The following is a 25,118-nucleotide window of genomic DNA, read 5'->3' as shown; positions in this document are numbered from 1 at the left end:
GCGTTTTTAAAATTCATTGCAATAAATTAAACAGATTTATCAATAAGTATATATCAATATTAAACACTCACTAGTTTTACATGGCTAATCTAAAAGCACAAACCGAGTCTGTTTTTATTCAAGTCTTTATTCTTTATTTAAATATATTTGAGCTTTTACATACAAGATATCATTTTCGATTAACCTTCTTTATTATTTAATATTTTAATGCACAATTTTAAGTCACCTAATATGGACCACGTCTAAAGGTAGATAAGTTAGCATTTAATATTAAATTTTCTAAAAATTAACCTGATATCAATAACAATAGTTGAATAATATTTGAAACACATCTCAAAAACACGAATATTTTTAATATATGCAAACGAATTCACGTCGAGATAAAATTTTTGAATAGAAATGGTTCCACAACATCGATAAAATATGAATGGCCTTAAATTAACAGGTAATTAATATTTTTATTGAAAAAAAATACATTATCCTAGTGATAATCATTTTCCATTTGTTTCTTAAATATTTAAATGTCGTAACATCTAAGAGACTAGTATTGGCACATCGATATTAAAACAATCGCTTACACTGGCACGTAACGTAGACAAGAATGACGAACTTTCTTTCCTTATTCATAGATAATAACTGTATTTTACTACTTCTATGATTTATATATTATTTTCGTCTACATTAAGTTCAAAATCGATTTGATTTTTTTCGAATATTTATCTTTCATAATCTTTACATCACTACGTCATATCTAAGATCCATTAAAATTTTTAACTAAACATAGTCTAATGATAGTGGTGATGACGTTTCATTTCTACGGTAAACTCTCTATTTATTATGTTAATGAATATTATAACTCTGTTGATATATAAAGAGCCGTATTTATCCGTGATCGATATTTAAAATGAACTTTTTAGTCTCATTGGTTCAGTCGCGTATATAAAAAGTGAATATTTTAAATCTTCATCTCATGTTATTTTAATACATTTCTTTAAGTTAACATTGTTTAAAGCTTTGCTTTTATAAAACAATGATCACTTTCGATGCACCGTTACAATTTATCTTAACTTTACTTTCGGCTACACTTTAATCCAAGTTAGTATCTAGACTTCCAGAGGTCCATTTGAGTAAATATTCATTACTAAAATCATATTTTTAATAACTGAATATTCATTGAAATTTATTTTTAATCTTTATAATTTACATTTAAACTTTTTTAGTATTTGATATCAGCAGGAAGAGAATCTTTACCTTCAGGACGGGTGGAAACGATGTCTTCGTTTTGCTTTATAATCTGCCTAAACATCAATAAAATAACTTCTTCGTGTCAATAAATATAACATTTTTAATTTAAATAAACTAAGATGTCATCTATTGTAAATAGTACATTTCCTTAAATAGAATACTTCGCTCTACATTACTAATAATCATTTGATGTTCATAGCTAATCTGTAGTATTGAAATATCTAAAATTAGTTTGGTCATTCGAGTAAGGAAGTAAGGAACGTATATAAATAAAATGAGGACTAATACATTTTTAAAAAATAAATTATATAATATCGAATGAATCTTCCGAAAGAATAAAATGTCGTCAACCGGCCTTCATCCATCGATCTATTGAGTACTCCAAGGCCGCCATCCACCTACAAGAATAAATTTTAATTGAATAAAATAAAAATAGTGATTATTGTATTATTTAACAAAATGTTTAAAAGTTTTTTTTAACAAAAAATTTGAATAACAGACAGATTGATATATGTTTTCAACTCAATGATGGTAGATTCCATAGAGCCACTGTAACAATTATAACACTGCAAATATATATATAAAGAATTACTTCATTTTCCAAGAAGCTGTAAGGCTCTGATATTGATTAAAATTTTGATAAAAGAACCAAATTTTCAATATTTATATATTTTTTTGATAATTATCTAACTTTCATCCTCCCAATAAAATAAAATTTTGGTAATTTTTAAAATCAATCCTTAAATTTATATTAAATTAAAATACTCCTGTCATTTGACAAATAAAATTTACTAAGAAGGAAAGAGAAAGAAATAGAAAAAAATATTTTTGTAATTTTCCTACAGCAAAATTAATTGACGTCTAAAATTTAAAGATAGATCTAACAATAGGAAACTTAGAGATGTATTGTATCAATAGTTTTTCGAAAAGTCTGCTAATAGCTATAGCAATTTGATGTTAAAAAAGTGATTTATTGTTGGGATTCAGCTTACCCACGCCTCATGACCTACCAGTAAGATCATAGTAAAGTAATGTTCACATTGACCATTTCATTCAAGTCCACGTAAATATTTTTATTTTTTGATTAAAAAAAAAAAGGGTTGGTCAAGTGAATATACTATATAATAACCACATAATTACGGATAGTGATTGTTAAAACGGCGTGGGTTTTTCGATAGGAGTGTTTAGTGTAAACAAAAAATTACTAAATAATAACTAACCGTTTTCTGTCCATTTCCGACTCTGTATGGAAATAGAAGTGTCTTTGTTTCGGCTCTGTTGGCATCACTTCGAATGCATATTTCTTGCCTCCCGGTGCACACGTCTGTATTCTGTATCCGTGAAGGCAAGCCATGCCTGTGAACAAATATTATCAATGTAATCATCAATTACGTCGAAAGGCGTCCACTGCTAGACTTAGACTCGCCTGTAGGTAACAATAGATTAAAAATATAATATTATTATTAATAAAAAGTCCGTGTATGAAGTTACCCGAAGTACTAACGGTATTTTTGACCAGCATTTACTGCTTGAGCTGGCAGACCGTTATAGGCCCTTAATCTTATGGCATTTAGAAAAAAACCTTATTTACGTAACTTTGCACGAGGCCTTCCTCAGGAACCAAAGCTCGGGACGTTACAATACATAGATTATTAACTGATTGAGAGGCCGCCGAGTTCTTATATTGCTTATTTTATGGATAGCTCAATTGTTGTCAATTAATGTACGGTATACCTTAATGTGTGATCGCTTTATACAAGTTGATTTGAAATAAGTGTTAAATTTTTCAGATGAATGAGCTATACATTATTATATGCTCTATAGCTTTTACATTTAAAAACAACCACCCTGTGTATTTATATTTAGAATTCTAAGAGTTTAGTCTCTATTGCAATTAATGAGAAGTCTCTCCTGAGTCTTAAAGATTATTTGTGGGAGACCAGTAATTATTTTTGAAAAGATTGGTTTATTACATACAAGCTATTTTGTGCTTTCGTTGTATGTATAAAAATTAAATATCGTCAACAACTTCATTAAAAAATTATTTTCCTCAATAGCTGGAGACATATTTCATTGTTTTTTGTATAATGTAATACCAGGTCAGTCAAAACTAAACATGGAGTGGTATACATATAGGAAAAAATTGAATTGAAAGTAAATAAGAAAAATATGGCCGCGGTCTAATGGGGAAATTCTTTAACAAACCCTTAATCTAAATAGATTTAAGAGATATTAATTAAAGTTATTGATTTAATTAGATATTATTCATAATTACAGATGAAGTAAGAGGCAATGTATATGTATTTTATGTCTCCTAATAAAATACAACGGAAACCATTATATGACATTTAACTTACTACATTCGTACAAATTCTATAAATAATTTGAGATTTCTTATGTATCATTAAAAATGCTAGTGAAATAGCTGCACCGTGCCTTAGCACGTCTACACGGGGGAGTTTCGGCCGCTTCGCCAATCCCCCGTCAAAACCGCCGCCCTTTTCTGAGGCGCGGTACAGCGGTTTCGGTAGCACTATAATAATCTTAATTATGGAAAATAGCAATCGCTGCTTTTGGTTTACATTATCATCTTATAACACATTTTTATAAATTTATTGATGACATCTGATATTGTTTTCAAAAGTAAACGATTGTCGAATAATTATTACCATTATTAACGAATAATCGAGAAACTAGTAACAAACTAAAAGTACAAAATATGTCTGTCGAAATTAGAATATCACCTACGAGACGCAATCTTAATGACCGAAACAGTGTACCTTTATATGAACAATAATTGACTTTTTTGTTAAAGCCTTTTATAGACAAGATTCCATTTAAAATTCTCCCACGTATCCGACGAACAAAAAAGGCCGTTTACGTTTTGAATTTTTTGTGGATTTTATAACACAAGAATTTAAAATCTGATATTCAAATACTGCTACTGTCATGGTTAAAATAAAAATAATTATCATATATTTGCTCCGTACTGGGAATAATTTAATATTTATAAGTATTTTTTCATTTAAGCATATATCCAAACATTTTGATTCAAATTTAAAATGTAAAATAAAAACATATATTCTCATACCTAAGTAGTATTTCTCACAACCAAACCACAGAGTAAATTAAAACTATACACAGCTGTCAAATATTTGACGTCGTTAAAAACCGAAGAAAAAAAAACTTGTTACGATCTAATCAAACTATAATTATCGTGACAATAAAAAATAATCACATTCATAGGTCTTCCAGTATACGAAACGTCTATTCCTTTTGTTTACTGTGATATTATTTATTAATGATCTATAAATGAAGTGATCGTTATAATAAGCATTTTGTATTTATCTTTCGCAATTTAAATACTGCTGGAAACTTTAATACATCAATACTAAGGATCGCGGTCCCTTTTGGAAAGTTCGTCGCTATGGTACGCCTTGTGTGAACAGCTTCGGTCATTGCAGTATCAAGTGTAGATCGGACCTGATCCAACCAGCGCATGGGCCTGCGGCCTCGTGACTGCCTTTTGGGTGATCAAAAGTTTTTCTAAATTGTCACAGTTTTTATGGGTTTTGTGAACGAAAAATTAAAATATCCTCCCCATGCACGTAAAGAAAGGTTCGTCTTACACCCAGCGCAACCACCTTACAATAAAATTAAACCTAAATATTTTATATTAGTCATTTACACTATCGTATTCTATTACGGTTTCTCTATGAATTGTAAGACTTTGTTTAGTCGCGGATTAATATCCGGACAAACGCTATGTTTACCTTGGGATAATCCCTTTAAGTACTTTATTTATAAATACAGGTACATGCAGAAGTATCAAGTAAATCCTTATTCGCACGATCGAAGCACGAACTTTTTCTTAGAATATTTTAAATGCAATGTAAATCGATTCTTTTTTACTTCGTAGTTAAATATAATGAAAAATATATTTCACTCGGCATAATAGTGTCGTAATTGACAATGAGTTTGATGGTCTTTACAATTGCTAATATTATTGAGATGCAAGCGGATTGAATAACATCGTAATTCATATTGGAGATGTAACATAGACATAGGTAAATTTTTAAAAAATATAAGTTTTCCGATTATTTTAGAACTAATTGCCTATTCGGCTTTGTTTAGCTTTGTTGATGTTGAGTTAGTGTAGTACAGTTGGACCGCGAACTAGTCAAATAATCTACTAACTAAACCGTCGGATTGTCTGGTGAGTGATGACATTTGCATGTGTGAAGAACTAAGCAAGTGTCTATGTTTAGTGTAGTGACTTATGTGTGGGATGCGAGTTGTACTATCTACGAGGTGGTCAGAACAGGTTACGGATCCCTTCTAATTTAAACAATAAGTAAAAAAAAATAACTACAAAAGATATATATGTTAGATATATATACCTGAAGAAGGCTTATTTTTTTCTTTAAAACCAGTCGCAATTAAAATAAAAAGAATCAGTGATATAAATTGTAATGAAAGCATTTTAGTACTAACCAAATGCACTTTTGCTGTTGCCGTCACTATAAAAGTATAGGCAAGCGTCTTTTAGGACGCAGTATCTCTTGGCCCAAGATTTCCACTTCGAGCCGAGTTTCATGAGGTATCCGAAGCAGTCTGGACGTAGAATTGAAGTTGGTGGAAGCTTCATATTTCTCATAGTCACCTCCAGCCATCCATCTCTCTGAAAATATTAACAAATTAAAAAAAAAGTTAAATAAAATATATCTATCAGATGTATTATTTTTACCACTTTTAGTATAATAATAAAAGCATCACAATTTCCAATAAGGCCGCCTGCAACCCCGGATCTTTTTTCTTTAATTCATTTGTTTTCCTCAAGATAAATTTCACATAATTTTTAATATAATAGGAGGTATTTGCATGGATTTTAATTTTTGTATATTAGGTGTGGTAACGAGATATAAAGAATTAAACTCTAACTTACTGCTAAAATAGTTGCAGCATCTTGTCATGGTCAAAGTCTACAAAACCATATACTAGCTGATCTGCAGTATACATATATTTTAAATTAAAATATCGACTTACTACAGTGCCACCTGTTAGTGTAAGGCTAAACTACTACGACGAATGTGTCAAGTACCTGATTACTAGCTTCGATAGCATGTGCGAGCACAGCACGCCATCTAGCGGACGCTTCTGCGCTGTCAGCTGCGAGTTGCAGCCGTGTGCCACCGCCTCGCTGTAATCTGAATCCATATGCTCGCCCCGCATCTTCTTCTGTCAGTTGATAATTCACCAGCATTAAGGCTCCCACCGGATGAATGCTCTGAAAGGACAATAATAATGCATTTGTTTAATTTTAAAGGCTTCATTAAAAACCAAATCGTGCTAACAAACTTTTTGAAATAATTCCCGCAGTAAGAAAGATTCTCTTAATGTACAAGTATTCGAACATAATTTACTATGTACGCAACGTAAATGCCAGTTCTTTCGACGCTTGAACGCTTGCCAATTGAGAAACGTTTATTGATTCTTCTTAGAGAAATAAATAAACAAATCTGTTGTCTGCAACGATTAAAATAAGAACTATACAACTATTCAAAAAGATTATTTTCACACATTTAATGACAAAATTGCCTTTGTATTCAAAGTATAAAGCGGCCAAAAGGGAGAAATATCTGATTTACAAATTAATTCGTAATTTACGTACATGTAAATACATAAACATCTACTTTTTAATTTTGAAGCATTTTTATGCGAAACTTTGCTTGTATCCTGTTACTATTTATGACTTGAAATTAACAATAAAATTAATTATATTAAAACTTTGTTGTATCACTATTAATAAATCTGCTCAAATTTATATGTAACTAAGACAAATAAAAATTGCATTTCGATTTTTTTTTTATTAAATTTTTTTTATATTTTTAATATTGAAGATCCTTTATTTACCATATTATTATGAAGTACGACTAGAAATTGGTGTAAAAGCTTTAAAGCTTTTTTCTGATAAACGAGCTAATATAAATACATTTTTACGTATTAAATACATTCTATAATATCTTTTTTTTATTTACAACCAAATCTTTTCTCAGGTTTTACTATTAGACAATGTCCCGGAGTTAACGTTAAGACTCCACACTTTGTGATACACTCTTGATGACACTCCTGTATATAAAAAATATAGATAAGAGCTTGTGTAAATACGTACACGAATTTTACTTACCGAGTCGGTTTTGTAGTAATATAAGCAATTATCCCTTTTAAGCACGAACCACCGTCTCGTCCACCTCGGCGGGTGGTGGGGTTTTAGTGGAGCGGCTCGCCACAAATACCCCGAGTACAAGGCTGCTGGACCTCCCTCGTGTGCTAAAGACGCCACTACATCACAAGTTCTTGCTACCTGTGAGACCACAATGTTTTTTTTTATTAAATATTGTTAACGACAGAAGTAATTCGGCCAGCTAAGTGTACTGCTTTGAATTATTAGAGAATATAAAATACAGCTAATTGAGTTTTTTTGGCACTTAATATTATATATGCTCAGTCATAGTATCATAGTCTGTTACTACACAAACTAATTCTCATTGACCTTTCAAATCCCCTTTAAATTGATTACCATCTAGTCATAGCCTGTTCCACGATTAAACTAAGAAGAACTTGTATAGCCGGCCCGAAATGTAAGGCCCGTGGCGATTGCGATGAGCTGTCTCAGGATCACTACATGGGTGATCAAGAGAGTAGCGAAGTCTTTGCTTCTACAGCATAGCTGAAGCGAGGATAGTATTTAGATTTCTCTACTCTCTGCCACTAAGCGGAGATCTGCTGGCGGTTGGATGATATTTGTCCTCCACTGCCGAATCATGGTCAGGAGCAGAGTTAAAAAATCCGCCACAATGAATTGTAAAGGAACTGCTTGAGACTACATTTTTTCTAGGTTCCCTTAGACTGGGAATCGGCCCTGCTTTGAATATAGGGGCCGAAATGAATGCGTAACGTTTCGGCGCTGCTGTATTTGTAAAAAGAAAGGGAGATTTGGGCTTCGGATGTGTGAAAAGATCATGAGGCATCACATATAGTGACGATAGAGGATCATTGTAAGGGCTATAATTGGCTATATATAATCTGTCAAGAGCGGATATACCAACTCATATCCCCACGTAAAACAAAATAAGCTATTCATTAAGTACGAACGCGTTTCCATATTTACATAAGATCTAATTTATTAAGGGATAAGACTAAATTGAGTTGAAATGATGCGTCACTATATTCTAAACTCGCATTGATTGTAGCTTCGTTGTCATTTAACACAAAAAATATGGCATGATGATGTGAACAATGAATACAAAGGAGTAGGGTCACCAAAATAGCATAGCGATAAATACCTTCATTGCAAACGTAGTATCTCAGGTCACGTACTAGCACAGAATAAGAATACTGATGGTTATACTGCGTACAAATTTCATATAACATTTTTCGCTTCTCAATGGATACGTATCTTGCGTATCCAGATTATTTAAGTACTTAGCATGACATATTTTATTTGTGGTACAATTTCTATAAATTACTGGTCATGGCTATAAACATGTCTTTTACATTCGTCAAATAAGCTTTTAATGCTTTTTGTTACTGATATTTTTTTTAAATTAATAATCTTATGTATATGTAAATACGTTGCAATCAAAATAACCCGTTGGTAAAGAAGCTAGTGTACAAATTTTAAAACTCACTTCTAATTCCAATATTTCCGATCCAGAATGCGCAATTTTCACCACTTCAGAATGTGTCTTGTCTAGCACATTGATTCCTGTAAAAAATAGTATTAAAATTTAATGAATAATTTCCACTTTTTTTAAAAAAAATATTTCACTGTGAGTTTTATAATTATTTAATAAAATAGGCAATGGACATAAATCATCTTTTGTTAAGGTAACTAAAAAAGTAATATTTTAAAAAATATTATATAATTAGTAATTCAATGTTTATACTAAAATAAAGATTTAGGAGACGTAGACGAAGATGATTGGGATAAACTGCAGTGTTATTACTCTGTGTATATATATCTATAGTAAATAAATTATCTTACCATTAACTGCAATTACAATATCACCAACTTCCAAGCCGGAGGTTTCGGCCGGTGTATCAGGCTCGATCGCTGACACGACGACGGGTTTGCTACCGTGAATTCTGAATCCAAATTCTTCATTGCCCCGCCTTACGACAACCGTCTTGTCGCTTTCTGTTTTCATGCAAACATATTCGTAAATAGTTTATATCAAAAAAGTACAGACGAAAATAGATCATGTACGTATTTATTCTTGAATACACAAATAATTTAATAGTGTTTTACTATAATATTTAGTTTAAATTCATAAACAAACAAGATGGAATATGATATCTTGTTGCAACTAGACCTTCGGTGCTTAATAGAGGAGAATTAAAAAGAGATTAAGAAAGCCTACTCTAAATTAATAAACGAAGAAGAAAGAAAAGATAAAGAAAACCTAATATCCGAGCAGTAGGGGAATTTTAATTACTAAACTCAGTCTGACCATAGAAGGGTTTGATTTTCGCTACGCGCTTAGAGTGTGGTTTTTTTTTTAATGGCCCCCGCTATTGGGGGCCTCTCGTACCCCCTATCTTTTGTGGGACAGGGACTTTACGGGCAAATTTATTTAATTATTCACATCTTTTTTATTTTCTTTCTCTTCATGTATACTTCTTAAGATCTTTCATTCAGTTTTCTTACACATTTCTCCTTTCATTCTCTTCACATTGATACTAGTCACAAACGATTGTAAGAACTTATTTCCTAGAACCAAAACAAATAATACATCGAATCTTGTTGCAGATTTAGATCCACAACCTGGTGTTTTCTCCAAGAGGTTGTGACCCAATATTATAATGCTTTACGATAAAAACAAACTTAAATCAGTTAAAATCCGCCAGTGGTCTGTGTAATCTTTTCTTGTATTTTAAACGTAGGATATTTTTGGATCGCTTCTACTTACGCACATGACGACCTAATATTTTTTATCTACCTCAATACATTCATGGTGCGTCAAGATTTCAAGAATACAGCTGACCATGACACAAATTCAATTGCTCGATAACCCAGAACGGATATAACGGCGTATTTGCCTGTCATAATGACTTTCGCCAAATGTTTTGGCTCTATGCCCGGGCAGTTTAGATAAACAATGCCTCCCTGCATGGATGGTAAAAGTTAAGTTGAAACATACGTAATTTGGCAGCAAATTGACGTAATTTAGTTAATGTGTTATCATTCACTAAATTACGTCAATCATCTGAAACTCAGTTTATTAGTAGTTAGTCATTTCTGAGTTCTGGAATAATAATTATGCATATTATTATAACAGCGTGTTAAAAAATCATAGTCAATGAATTACAGTTTTACAATAGGCAATATGTCTATAAAGAAGTTTTTTCGTCATTAAATGATTAGGTACAAGTTTTATTAAACAAACACATAGAGATAGAGCTTATTAAACCAATCAGCTTATTAAAGAAAAAACCTCTCCTGAAAATACTATATGTAATTGATTTTTATATTAATATATTATTTGTACTATCATTAGAAAACGTCTAAATATTTGCAGCTAACAAACTACTTCTTTGAAATGGATTCAGAAGAAATTCTTGCTTTTAGCTTTATGGCTTTTTCTGTTTCATCTGACATGAACTTTCGGAACTATAGTCCGCTAGCTCTATATCAAATATTATAACCAAATACGTGGCCGTAGAGTGAAGGCTTGTACTAAAACAGTTTGTTTAGTGAGAAGAGAAGGTTACTGGTTAATTGTTAAAGCGAGGTCTACTCGGTGGTCGAACAGTACATGCACGAACCCTTTCTACTAATTGACGAAACTATTTCTCTACCCCTATTATCTATCTGATTTTAAAAATTTGTAAATAAATCAACGTAGTGTAGTGTATAATTTTATGCTGACGTAGTCAATGTGATGACTTATGGCAAATATATTTTTAATTTTTTGTGACATTTACACGGTAAATAAAAACAATTCATTAGTATAATTAATTATAAACAATCTCCTATCAATATTCTTAATCGTCACAAACTTTAAGATCTATTCAATTCAAAAAGTAGTAAAATTATTTCATACTTATGAAATATTATATAAAACTAAAAATACGTTAAAATTATACCAATTTGATGTTATAAGACAAAATTAACAAACACTATTTTTAATTGAGTAAAAAAAATGGATCGAAAGTTGTAACATTCATCTGTAGATGTTACTGAAAAAGTTAATCAGATGGACTTTCAATTTGACAAATAAAAAACGCTGAAAGATAAGAAAATAAATACAATATCATTACAAAAATATTTTATACCATTGAGCACTTTCACAATTTTAAAATTATACAATATTAGTTGTTAGTATATAAAAGCATTTAAAATATATAAGAGTTGTGTTAAAATTTCTCATTTTACCACTGGGTTCTGGAGCAACAAGTCTGTTTACTTGCGATTGTCGACACCATAACACGAGCATCAATTTAAATATTTCCTCCAATTTCTTCCGTAAATTTCCGCTTGAATTATTCAATACATCTTTAACTATAATTAAGAAAAGAAAAGTGATTATCAGTGATTGTAATTTTTTTTGCGGTAAATAAATTATTTCGATTTAGAATTATTTTGAATAATAAATCAAGAAAAAATTATGAATAGAGTACTTACATGTGTGTCCCATATTGATGTCGATACATTCAAATGAAGGATCTTGACCCTGATTCGTCACTTTTGTAATTTACGCGCATGTACTGTTTCTAGGATGACGTCACTCAACAATTTCCCGATGTGAAATCAATAGAAAATGTAAGAATTACAGCGACCGATGTATAAATACCGTCTAGCCGCAGTCGCGTGTCTGCATCAACTGAGTACTGACGTTTGAGAGCTTATAGAATTAAATTTAGTTCGCTCGAAATCGGTTAGTAACGGAATGGTCAATTTACTTACCTATAGATTATTTTTCGTGTCTCAATTTTATGAAATGATTCACTTTTTATACATTTCAACGAAATATTGAAGGTCACGTAAAATCCAATTTCATTTTTTCATGTTTCGTAACAATTGTAAATAGCATTCGTCAATATATCTGTTACATCACGGTTGACTAATTTAACAGAAATACAAGTATATACGAAAGAATTTAGGGGACAGTTCTATAATAATGGGCGATGCTATTTAAGAGGCGAGTGTACCAGAAATAGGGACCACGTCACTGTTCCGCTGTAACACGTCCAGATTGTGCGTTGCGTTCACGATTGTGACGTAATTATAAACAATAGATAGATATTTTTGCGAACGATCATCAAAATATTTTGAAGGAAGAATAATGACGTTAAATGACAAACAATATAAATTTAAAAAGATATTAATTACGTAAGAAGCAATTGACGAATCATTTCGATCAGAACTATCGAATTTCAGATGTTTTTTTTACCTCACCGCCTTTACACATAGACTTTATTTTTTACTACCAATGTCATCACCATTTCAGCCCTGGAATGTCTACATCAGGATTTAGGCCTCCTCCATATGTTTCAAATAGAACTGGTTAAGAGTGACCTCAATAAGATCATTCATCCACCTTGTCGGTGAAGACGACTTACGCGGCGCTTGTCGAACGCCCCAGTGATCATAAGAACAGGTGTATGTCAAATTAAAGTAGGCAGGCCTGCCCACTATACTTTGAACAGTACACAAGATATAAGACAAGTATTGCTCACCGAAAGAATTGTCAGCCTGTCTTCTATTAAGCTCGATACAAGCTCGCCTGTGAACAAGTCTGTGGGTCAACGCGACGTATCTTTTGTTGAATTCTACTTCGGATTCCGTCAACTCGTCGTGACTTGACTCCGTTGTTTCTACCAAATCTGTAAAAATATCTTTATTTTGCATATTTTGTAATTTCTTCATCATCATCATTTTTGGCTGTATGGTGTCCAGTGTTGGACACACATTTCTCAAGATTTACAATAAGATCGGACGGAAACGGCCTTGATTTAGCAGCTTCCGACGCAAAGTCATCTGTCCGCCTCGCGGGTGGACCGCCTTGCTGTTCCGTGGTTTTTACTCTAAAACGTACAAGGCGCTTGCCCACTTACACTTAAACTTGATAATACTCAGATGATTATATGTATATGGGTTACTTTTGTTTATCTACCGATCTTCTCATTCCTAATTCGATCTCTAAGAAAAAAAATCAAAATATTTACTATGCTTAATTATTTTGTATAGTCTTTTAGGTCCACATATTCTGTTAACCTTCAATAAATATATTTAAATATGTTATTAGGCGGGAAGACTTTCTCACTTCATAAATATATATAACTATGTATTTTTGATTGATTTAGCTATCGTTTTTTATGTTTTTGTTAAGGTTTTTGTGGAGAAAGGGAATAATTAAAAAATTTTTGTGAAAAGATGACTTGTCTTATCCTGTACCCACCACATAGTAAATTAAAATATCTGTATGTAACGACAAATTATTTTACGTCAATCAAAAGAAGTGTATGAATTTTAATCAATGAAAATGCAACCACACTATTTGTAATAAAGACTTTAAATGTACGAAAAAATATAATTTTAATTTGTAAGCCATTTCTGTTTCTGATTAACGCATTAAAGTTATTAATCACTCTGATATAAGTTATTTTTCTAGAGGACAGCTAATAACCAATAACTTTTGATAGTACGAAGTCTGTCGAAAGTCTTACATTAAGTTAGTCGTATAAATAAAGGTTATACGATAAAATTGTAATTAAATTAATTCACATAGTATTGATTAAATTGCTAAAGTAATTGTTTCTTACCTGGCGGTATCCTAGTCCAATGATCATCATTCTCAGATAGCAAAATCCAATTGCCACACCACCACGGCGCCGCGTAAACTCCTTTTTCTTCCCGGCAGTTTTCAGCCCCCTCTGAGCTTCCGGAACATTCTTCGTGCTCTGGTGTTAAATTAATGTAATTTTAAATATGCTGAACTATTTATCTTTTTATCAAAAAACAGAGATTTTTTTTAATGCCCGCAGACAACCAGACAATTTCTTCAAACTGCTGGTTATAGGGAAAATAAATTGTTAAAGATCACGTGGTCGATGACCTACCTACTGTTTTGATTCAGTCAAATCAGTAACTGTACTCTCTATTTCTACTGCTCTAAAGTAAGCAGAGGATCGGAAAATATGGAAAGAGCTTATCATAGATTCCGTCAAGATTTTTCTAGATGGAATTTTAAAACTAATGAGACGACTATGAAGAAGAAAAATCAGTAAATAATACTTTTTAATCAATCATGTTTTAAGATCGGAAGATGTTTAAATGGATACTAGTGTTATTGTATATTTCGTTAAAGCTTTTGTGTTGGTAATAAAAACATTTTAATGGTCAAATTACTATGAATTGATCACATGAACAAATTGCATTGAAAAATATAAATATTTATTTAATATAATTCATACCATAGATAATTCTTAAAAGACTACCTTAAAAATTTACTTTACCTTGAAGTACTACGTTAAGAATTTCAATGAATAATAATGAGCAGATAAAGAACTGTAGTGTAATATATTTTAATATTAAAGGCGTACTAAAAATTGGATTCGCAATAATATTTATATCAGTAATTATATTTTAAAATATCATTAGACCTAATAATAAAAGTTTAAAAATAAAATAAAGACTAACCGTCTGGGTCAACGCTTGCATTTGACCCTGCGAGTTTATCAAGGCTGTTTCCCGCAGAACGTGCTATACGCGAATCTGGAGGTTTCTCAGTAGTAGCGTATTCCTCCTTACCTCGTTCTTCAGACTGAACATAAAATATGTACACTTGTAATCATACATTATAGAATTTTAACTAAAACTGTGTAATACCGCATATAATTCGGCTAAATTTCTTATATATTTCTAATGTTTAATTAATAATGCAATTTCTTTAAGAGGCCGATATTTTATATATTATTCCAGAAATATCATAAAGATTTTTTACTAACATTAGTCTAAATTATCAATTGTATAATTTACTATTAACAAAAATTATTGAATTTATAATTTTTTCATACTTTATCTCGAGACAAGTCCAAAGGTTTTAAAATGGAATTATAAAAAAAATGTAGTAACACATGTTATAAAATTTACTTTTTGTGTTTCGCAAGGGTGTTTTGAAGAGTTAGCTATAGCTCCACAGTAATGCTAGGAGTTGTATGACGGTAAAGAGCAGCCAAGTATAATAACATGTTTTTTTTTAAAACATCTATTCGTAATAACTAACAAACCTTTGCGCGGACGTCTTGTCTGTGGCGATAATGATGTTTAGACTTATCTTCTGATCGATATCTTTTGTCAAGCTTTTTGTACAAACGAGTTCCACTCGACGACTTTTTTTGAGGTAAACATGAGGGCGAATCTGCAAAACCTGCGGGTGCTGGCACTATATCAGGAGTTGCATCAGCGTATGATTCCTAAAATTAAAAAAAAAAATAATCACATCATCATTATTTAAGCTGCAGAACGTCCATTGCGGAACATAGACCTCTTTTATAGATTTCCCAAAGAATCAGTCGGAAGTGACCTGCATCTAGCATCTTCCGACGATCTTAAGAATGATATTTTTTAACATAATAGGTGGACATATACTCTGCACTTGTTGGCCTGTGGTCTCTAGTCCAGAAACTTAAGGCTTCAGTGACCATTTGTTCTACTGTTCTGTAGCTTGCCTACTGCCACTTTGACTTGCCAATCTACTGAGACACTGCTGTGCCATAAGTCATCATAAGAATATTCATTTTGAATCTTATTTAAATAAAAAAATTGCTTATTCTTACATCCGTATGAGATGTTCTCGATGCTCGACTGTCGTGGTCATGAGTTGCTGTTACTATGTGAACTTCTTTACCACAATGTAAACAATGTGCTCTAGCCTCTCCATCACCGCCAGTAACACTATGTTCCGTTTGTTCCGAATAAAAAACAGAATCGGAACCTGGAGACACAGATCGAAGTGATTCTGCGGAAGCTGCCTTTGCGAATTTTCCTTCTGGAATTAAATCTTGTTAAATTTTAAGTTTTTGACAAGAAACATTAAAAAAAGTTTTGCTAAATTCAAACGATAGACTCATTTCATAGATCAGTTGTTAAATATCGATGTTGACTTTCTCAAAGCTAATTGAAAATAATAGTGTAAATATGTTTTGATTTTATCTTAATAAATAATTCATATAACAAATGTACGAAATATTATGTTTGTCTTCATACAATTTATTAATTACATAATAAAAAGGTCACTTTCAATTTTAGAGTTCAAGAGTGAAAATTTTTAATGTCTTCAATAGTAGTTGCAAAAAAATCTTTATCAACCTTTATCTTGTTTGCGATGGTGTCGTGGTGATGTTGTTGGGCTTTTTACGTAACGTAACGGTGTCAATCTTGTTCCCGCGCTGGCGAGAGTCCGTGTAGTTTCTATATCCTCTGCTTCGAGTGAACTCATACAAGGTACAGTAGGTATTGACTGTTTTCTACGAGGTAAACTTCCGGGCAGCGATATACTTTCATTAGATCCACTTTTTCTTCGAGGCCTATTAAATTAGTTAAAAGTAAGTAATGAAGCACGAAATAACACAACTGCAATGTTAATCAATATACCTGTAGCAATGATTGTTTCCCGATGTAGGTGATTTTACTAATATAGAATTAGCACCGGTTTTCCTTCTAGGACTATCGCGTAAACGTCTATGTTTTCTAGGAGACACACTTCCGTTACCTACACCTTCTTTTCGATATTGTTCACTAGAGTCATCAGAAGTTGGAATATTGAGGTGAAGTTTCATGTTAGAGCCTAAACCATCTCTACGGTCATAATGTTGAGGCCGATGTCCGTGCATTACATCCATGTTTTTATTTTGAGTTGGACTTTTTGCTTTCAATTTTGTTCTTTTTACATAACGCTCTCTTTCAACTGGTCGCTTCATTTCAATTTCCTTTTCTTTTAATACCTTTTCTTTAATAGATTTCTCGATGTCAATTGGCTCTCTGGGAGATGAGTGGATACTTTTGTTCTTTTCAACAAAATGTGTTTTTTTCTTTCTGCTTTCACATGGTTTTTCTTCTAATGGCGATTTAGCGCTGGAAGGTTTGTAGGCATTTCTTTCAGAACGAATATTTTGATCGACATCTTTATCCTTTCGACCCCAGTCATCTTGTGAAGTGGAAATAGAATCGTCATATGATTTAGAAAATTCTAAGGTGAAAGCCCTTTTTTTTCTTTTCTTTTCATCTGCAAGCCAAGATTTCTGTCTGCTTGTTGATCTATATTTCTGTGAATGTTTGTATGCTACAACGAAAAAAAAACATAATTAAAAAAAATGAATAGCTGGCATTAACTGACTGTAACTATGTAATTACATACTCAGTCCGCCATCGTCGTCATCATCTACAGGACTCTCATAGTATCCAGAGGAAGAATAATGAGCGCTTCTTTCATCATCAGATAAGGATCCCTAAAAAATTAAAAGCTTTAGCATTGCAGTACATAAATTTAATATAAATTAAAGATGAATTACCATCATCTTAGGCACAAGTTGCTCTTTTTGATCTTGATTGTCCTTTTGATCTTCCTTCGCTTTCGGAGCTTGCTTTTCTGCAACTTTTTTACTACTTTCGCCAATAGTTTTGTCTTCTACATTTTCAGTAACATTTGGATTTGAGCCACCTATACTGTAGCTTCCGCTAGAACTACTTTTACCGCTAATTGTATCACGAGTCGTAGTACTCTTGAAATAAAATTTTAAGTTTTTTGTTCAATTAATGTAGATAAGAACACCAGAAGAGATATAATAATCTACTTACAGTTTTTGACGCCTCTTTAGGTTTATTAACTTCAGTCTTTTCTCTCCTTATATGTTGAATTGTATGATTAATATCCGCCTTTACTTCAAATCTTTCTACACTAGGCTTTGATATTCTATCTGACAAAGTCATAGGAGGCGATGATAGATCAGGAACTATAAAATCTTCATTAATTTGTAATGGCGGTGAAAAACTTGGAACAATTAAATCTTCTGCAATATTATCTGTTTTTGTAGAAGAATATAAGCTAGAAGCACTTTCGAAGGACGAGCCTTCTTGCGTTTTATTATTTTCAGGGTCTGAAAAGATTGTATAAGAAATTAAAAATCGGAGTTTTTACGTTAAGTTTGTAAATTGTAGTTTTATTTTTACTTACGATTATTTTGATTTTTACTGTTGCTTTTCTTTGAACTATCCGAATTTGCGGTCACGTAATCTTCCGTTGTAGTTGTACTTTCAGAAACATCTGTTGTATTAATTTTTCCTGAATCAGTTCTAGCTAAGCTTGTTTCACTACTTGTAGTTTTGGTTAATACTGGCTCAGGCGGAGTTTCGGCAATCGGTTTAGGAATTGATCCGTTTGGTTCTTTCTGTTGTGCTTTTTTCTGAAGATCTCTTCGCCTTGACGGACTTAAAGCACGCTCTCTCTTTTTGTTTATAAAACTCGGTGTTCTTTTAAACGGAATATCAGATAAGTCGAGACTTGGATGTGTAATAGCGATTGCTGGTGTGTGATTTGACTTTGGAGGTCCAGTTGGAGATGGTGTTTTAGATATCATAGGTTGTTTGGTTATCGGTAATGTAACACTTGGAACTACGGCCGGTGGTGATAATGATACTCTTATTTGTTGGGAAGAGCTTGTACTTGATGTATCTAATTTTGTTCGTGGTGAAGTAGGCGATTGGCTCTGTAAAATTAATTGTATCGGTTAAATTTTTCATGTTGTAAATTTTTTACCTTTAATTTATTTTTTAAATATAGGTCGAATAAATAAAATACTTGTGAGGCGTCGAATTCCTCATCTAAAGCATCAGTGTCTAACGACGAACGTTGCTGATGTTGTAATAGTAACAACTGTTTCCTTCGTGACGTAGGTGTTAATAGCGCTAGAGCACCTGGTGATGCAGCAAGTGAACTAAGATCAGAAGAACTGAAACAGAAAATGTTAATATAGTTTTACAGGAATTTCTTGTAATACCTTAAATTCTTTTATTTATCTCAAATACCTAATAACAGTTCCATTTTCTGTGCCAGAGTCTACTTGCAGAACAGTGGTTTGTGATTCGTTCCACATGCCATCCGAATGATCCCTGTTATAAAGTTTTTTTACAATATAATTAAAATATATATAATAAGAATAATAAAATAATATAAAGGAATATTAAATAGATTTTATATGTATAAAACCGTTATGAATATTCTACAAAAAATAAAAATGTATAAATATTAATAGAATATAATACATTTACACGATTTAAATTACCGATGCAGAAAGAATATTATGATTCTCTTTATAAATTTTAAATTATGGGCCTATATTATTAAAAATAAAATTGAAAAGAGACTGCAGCGTCTAGCTGAAGTAAATAATCAACAAGCAGTCAGAAATAAATGAAGGAAAATACGTCATTGTTAGTTTAAATTAAATGGACTTAAAAATAACATGTGTCATAGCCATACTAATACTACTTTGCGCTGATAAAAAACATAACAAGGTACCTTTTCTAAATTTGATTGAACTCGATATGTTAAATCGGTTAAGAGCTACCGATTTCATCTTAATATTGTCCAAGTGAACCATATACAGTTTATAATTTTTCATTACAAATAAGCCATGGTACATATCTATAATATTGTTCTGTCATACCTGCTATGGTCAATTGTAAGCGATTCATTGGAAGCACATAGTGATGTTTTTTCTAATGGTGTTAATATTGTCGTGACGTTATTAGAAATTATAGCTCGTTTTGATTTTGGTTCCACTTCATTACCAAGTAACACCGGGTCTGGGGACCCGGGACTAGACTTAGCCGTGCTAAAATTAAACGAATTAGATGTTAAAATACCTTTCCAATTAACCACTTAAAAAACGTTGCGAAAAAAATTGATAACCATATCTATTTAAAAATTTTAGTTAGGTTTTTCTTTTATTTATTGTAATAATCCACATTTTATCAACATCATTTCAATAATCATGACATATTTTGCAAGCGTGCATACCTGGGTGTGGGTATCCCATCCTTGATGATAGAATCTGTCTGTTCCTCAAAACTAACGCTTCGAATTCTAAATGGTTCATGCTTGTAACTAATATATTTTTCATGAAAATCTTCATATGGTGCATTTCCGTCGGAAGAACTATGAAGAGAATTCTATGCATGAGAATGGATGAAGAGAAGCATTTGCATACTGAATTATACTTAAATGCAACTAGATAATAGGCAAGAGCTTAACAGAAAGAATGAATTTTGCATTATAAGTTATCGCACCAGTCTGTGGAAGTCTTATGATTGTGCAGAAAATATACTGCATGCTCCAGCATTAAAATTTATTATGTATTTTACCTGAAAGAACCGTCTGGTTCAAAACCGAAAATGCCTTCGTCCTTTATTGGAGTTTGACTATAATTTTGGCCAACGTAATTCTTATACATATCATCCCTTTCACGATCTTCTCTTGTCATATTTTCTTGACTAGTAGACATAACTATCGGCGTGTCTTTGATGCCTTCGCCACTGGAAATAATTTCATTTTTTCTTCTAAAAATATAACCAGAGATAGTTACACGTACTCTGTTAAAACAAAAGTTAAACATAAAGCAACTTACACGTCCAACAAGATTTCCCCCTCAGACAATGTCTTTTGTAAAATCCTTTTATTTTTTCGCCGTAAAGTTGTGAATGGTATTGCTTCATCATCAGGCCTGGGTTCAAAATCTATTATAATTTCTTTTTCATTTTTCTCACTGTCGTCTGTTGTAGTCGCCGAAGTCTCAGTAGAAGGCTCTGATTGGAATGTTGAAGTTTTTGATAGAGGTTGGGAAGTATTTACTGTCTTTTGAGAAGCATCACTGGTGCTTTTAGATAAGATTGATTTCAGGGATCGTTCACCCTTCGCTTGTTTTGCTATTTCTTGTTGTAAATATTCCAAATTACGACGATTAAGCGCCATACTTTTCTCTATATTCTCAATATCGTCATCAATCGTATCGTCACGATCACTTTCGTGAATAAATTGAAAGTTCTGTTGGAAATACTCTTGTGCTTGTCGTTGTAATGTACTCAATTCAGAAGATTTATCTATTTGTGATGAAGAGGCTACAGACTTTACGGATGAAGAGGTTACATCGTCGGAATCTTCTCTTTGCATCAGCGGTGATGAAGGCATTACTGAAGTTGGTGACCGAGGCGACCTAGGTGGCTCTTCGGATTGCGTTCGATGTAATTTTTCGTGATCGTGATTTATAAAACTGAAACATATATAAGTAAATATCATATATGATTGTTTTAAAGTAAATGCATTTTATTAATATACCTTTCAATTGTAGCATTGATTTCATTCGAAGTTTCATGGCCTATTAAGCGATCACCCCCAACTTCGGAAAAAGACTTTGTGAGCCTTCGTGCACCAACAGTGTAGCCATTTGTTTGTACACCTGCCGCGACCATTTTGACCTTGAAGAAAATGAAAAAACGTGAGATTTCCTTTTGATTTATATTCACATCAAATCAATAATAACAAGACGTCATATGAAGAGATAATAAAGTTTTAAGATATTTAAAAATAAATACGTACTCTTTTGATTGTTCTAGGACTCAGTGATAAATAATTTGGAGGGAGCGGCTTTCTTCCTAAGCAAACTTCAGTCTGGGTAGCCTGTGTTCGCATAACTCCCTTTTTAATTGAATCTAAAATAAAAATACGAATACAAAGTTTAAAAAGTACATATATAAAAAAAATCTGCATTCATATAAATAATATATTAAATTTTACATACCAAGCACGACAACTTTTGGTTGATCTTGCTGTTGTGGTCTTTGCGGGGGCGCTACAGGATGAGCTGGTATTGGACCAATCGGAGGCGGATAGTGAATAGGTGCCGGTACGTTTTGGGCAGCTATGTATTGCGGATATGGTGTAAATGGTTGGAACATCACTGGTAATGTTGAATAAGGTTTCGGCTCAGGCTGCAATAAATGAAAAACTAAATTAATGAAATTACATTTATCAAAGGAATTTACAAATCAATTACTCGTTTTCAAATACATCCCGAATAACGAAAAATATTTTACCTTTACAGTTCTACCATCAATCAGACGTTCACAATCGCGTCTGAACCGATTTCCACCAACAGCGGCCGGCATCACAGAATCGTCAAAGGTTGTCAACGTGTGAGATCGGGCGAAGGACACGTGTTTAGTTCTAAAGCAAATAAGATTTTTATTATACAGTTATTAATCACATGTGTATACAATTTATAAAATAATTTTGTTATCCAGCAAATATAAATATCAATGATATCTATTTTCAGGAGGAACTATTTTTTTTACTAAACGGAAATTTACATGAAATTTAACTATTAATTGGTTCCCTGTTTATACTAATTAACGCCACTGGATTATTTTTTTGGGTCTACATTAAAGAAATAGTGCAAACAGAAGCAATCAAATCGACTGCAACTTTTAAACTAACATGTAACGATATTTCCGAAATAGATTCATCATGTTGGAAAAATGTGATTGAAAGTTTTATATTAAAGGATCCACGTCTTTGCCACCTACGCAGGACCGAGATGACGTCTTTAGCCGTTTTATAATTTTTCATAAATATCAATTCTTAAGCTCAATTCTCAAAGCAAAAGATTTTGAAATAAATGCGAAATATTTGTTTTCATTCAATGATCAACGCCATGCTCTGGTGTTTAACATTTTGAAATAATATTATTCTGTCCCTCACCGTGATTGGGGGCAGCATCTACAGTTATAAGATGATACATCTCGTTAGACAAGTAATTTCATTAGTCTGTCTTGAGAACGAACGGTTTACTGGCATCAAGCTGTTAAATCCGATTATATTAAATTAAACCAAATATACAATAACCAAGTTACCTTGTTAATTATTTAAAAATAAATGACAATGTCTCGTTTAATGAGTAGCACGTATTGTATAGATGATGATTGGATGTGGATGTAAAATGTATAAAAGCGTCAATGTATAGCACATTTGTTGGTAATAGGTTTAATTTAAAGCTTGTACACCTATTTCCTATCATCCTATACATCGTGATCACTCTAAGATATGTTACGTTAGTTAATTTTTTTATTGGAATACGATACGCCGTATATCTTTTGGTACTTCAAACTCTAAGGGGTAGATAGTAGGAGATTAGTGAACAAAGGGAAAAATTATTAATATAATTATAAATGTTAAGAAAAAAAATATCGGAGGATATGAAACAGGGGATGGTAAATAATATGGAACTTTATTATAATATTATAATTACTATGTTATTATAACGTTATTTATTATTTCTTTAACCATAGTTTTTTTAAAAGGATTTTAATTCACCCCTTTATCGATTTCACATCCATGATCCTGCAAATATATTCAAGTGTATTGTGTGTGCGATTCTTTGGTGAAAAACTCGAATGCTTACCTGTGTGGAGGTATAGTGAGGGGTGGTGGCGGTGGCGGTGGTGGTATTGGGGTGTGCGCGGGACAACTGAAAATAAAATGTCTTCGTTCATACTAATTACGAGCGTGTCGATACTAAATTATAAACTGTTGCATTTGAATTGGATAATGAAGATGAATATGTGAAAGATAAAAGCAAATATTTTACTAAGTGCTACAAATATGTTGTTATTTGATTTTGGTCGATGTCGCATCTAAAGTTTCTCTATGTATGGACCAATATGCTTTACTATAATTAGATTTAGTAATCTATAAGAGTATTCTTCTATTAGAATAATAAAACTGTTTAAAAAAAATTGAGATGAATATTGGTTCAACAAACATTTGCTCAATACTAAGTCTTGTAACTGTACGCCCAACAGGTTGGTAATGTTTTCACTATAGTATTCACTACCAGCGGCGGTTCTAGAAAGCGCCAATAACAGTTAATAAGTACTTTACAACCTTTGGTAAATAAGACTTCCCAACGAAATCAACATTAATTAGGATATTTTGATATACTAGAAAGAGAATACCTAACACGGGGTACAAAGGCTTGGCTCGGAATAGAGTACAAAAAAGAAAACAAAGATATTTAAAACGAAGTTTGTAATTGATTTACGACTGGTATTTGTACCTCAAGTAATTTGTAAACTACAGAAGATTCTTTATAATTTCGTCGAAATGAGCGGAAAAGGTCAACGTACAGGAGTGGACGTTTTACGGTTAAAATTATGATAATGTTGTATTGTTATCATATCTATCTATCCGCGTACTCGCTCTATCTATCTGTATCTATCTATATCTATCTGTATCTATCATGAAAGTCCTAGATTCTAAAATTTATACACACGAAGTTTTTTATTTCTACATTATGTATATTCATTGTTAATCTGTTTGTAATTAGCCAAATATACAAGACATTAGGTTTCCGATCCTGTTAAAACCTTTAGAATTGTTCCAGCTAATTCTATTCTTATCAATCTAGGTTCAAATAAAAATGATAGGTATGTGAAATTTAAACTGTAGGTAATTGTAGTTTAATAAATGACTTACGGTATTATTGAAGGAGGCCGAGGTAGAGAACCTCCTCGGCTAACAGACGCGATTTGGTCGACATTGTAAGTTTGCGGCCAACCCGCGTTATCTTCTATTACCGATCTGTGAAAAGAAAGTGGTTGTGTATAATTTTTTTTTTTGTATTTAATAAGGTCAGCTATCATTTATATTATTTTGTATCTTAAAAAGCTACGCATAATCATCACCATCGCGTAAGCTCAACTTAGGCATACTCCTAGGATCCAAGATCATGGAAATGACCGGTTTTACACAACT

At 32.2% G+C, this 25,118-nt stretch overlaps 1 protein-coding gene across 1 annotated transcript in view; it reads right to left on the bottom strand.

The window, feature by feature from the left end:
• Positions 1-140: 140 nt before the first annotated feature.
• The window catches only part of LOC137918728 (microtubule-associated protein futsch), a 37,764-nt gene continuing 12,786 nt past the window's right edge, over positions 141-25,118 (bottom strand). The window contains 29 exon segments of the mRNA XM_068761612.1: positions 141-1,643; positions 2,466-2,601; positions 5,740-5,926; positions 6,347-6,532; positions 7,433-7,609; positions 8,937-9,013; positions 9,293-9,445; positions 12,988-13,134; positions 14,074-14,211; positions 14,951-15,074; positions 15,541-15,726; positions 16,090-16,301; positions 16,622-16,839; positions 16,907-17,760; positions 17,824-18,033; positions 18,110-18,408; positions 18,486-19,017; positions 19,110-19,260; positions 19,337-19,420; positions 19,978-20,145; positions 20,331-20,468; positions 20,675-20,869; positions 20,938-21,579; positions 21,645-21,784; positions 21,906-22,018; positions 22,108-22,297; positions 22,403-22,532; positions 23,767-23,832; positions 24,840-24,944. Of these exon segments, the coding sequence (XP_068617713.1) occupies positions 1,592-1,643; positions 2,466-2,601; positions 5,740-5,926; positions 6,347-6,532; positions 7,433-7,609; positions 8,937-9,013; positions 9,293-9,445; positions 12,988-13,134; positions 14,074-14,211; positions 14,951-15,074; positions 15,541-15,726; positions 16,090-16,301; positions 16,622-16,839; positions 16,907-17,760; positions 17,824-18,033; positions 18,110-18,408; positions 18,486-19,017; positions 19,110-19,260; positions 19,337-19,420; positions 19,978-20,145; positions 20,331-20,468; positions 20,675-20,869; positions 20,938-21,579; positions 21,645-21,784; positions 21,906-22,018; positions 22,108-22,297; positions 22,403-22,532; positions 23,767-23,832; positions 24,840-24,944 (6,010 nt within the window). The 3' untranslated portion in view covers positions 141-1,591.

The sequence above is a fragment of the Battus philenor genome, unplaced genomic scaffold, assembly GCF_028537555.1.
Source record: "Battus philenor isolate CCGP_79_NKW_IND1 unplaced genomic scaffold, ilBatPhil1.0.hap1 SCAF_15, whole genome shotgun sequence".
NCBI lineage: Eukaryota > Metazoa > Arthropoda > Insecta > Lepidoptera > Papilionidae > Battus > Battus philenor.
The sequence above is the reverse complement of the archived record's forward strand: the minus strand, read 5'-3'. Positions and strand labels throughout refer to the sequence as shown.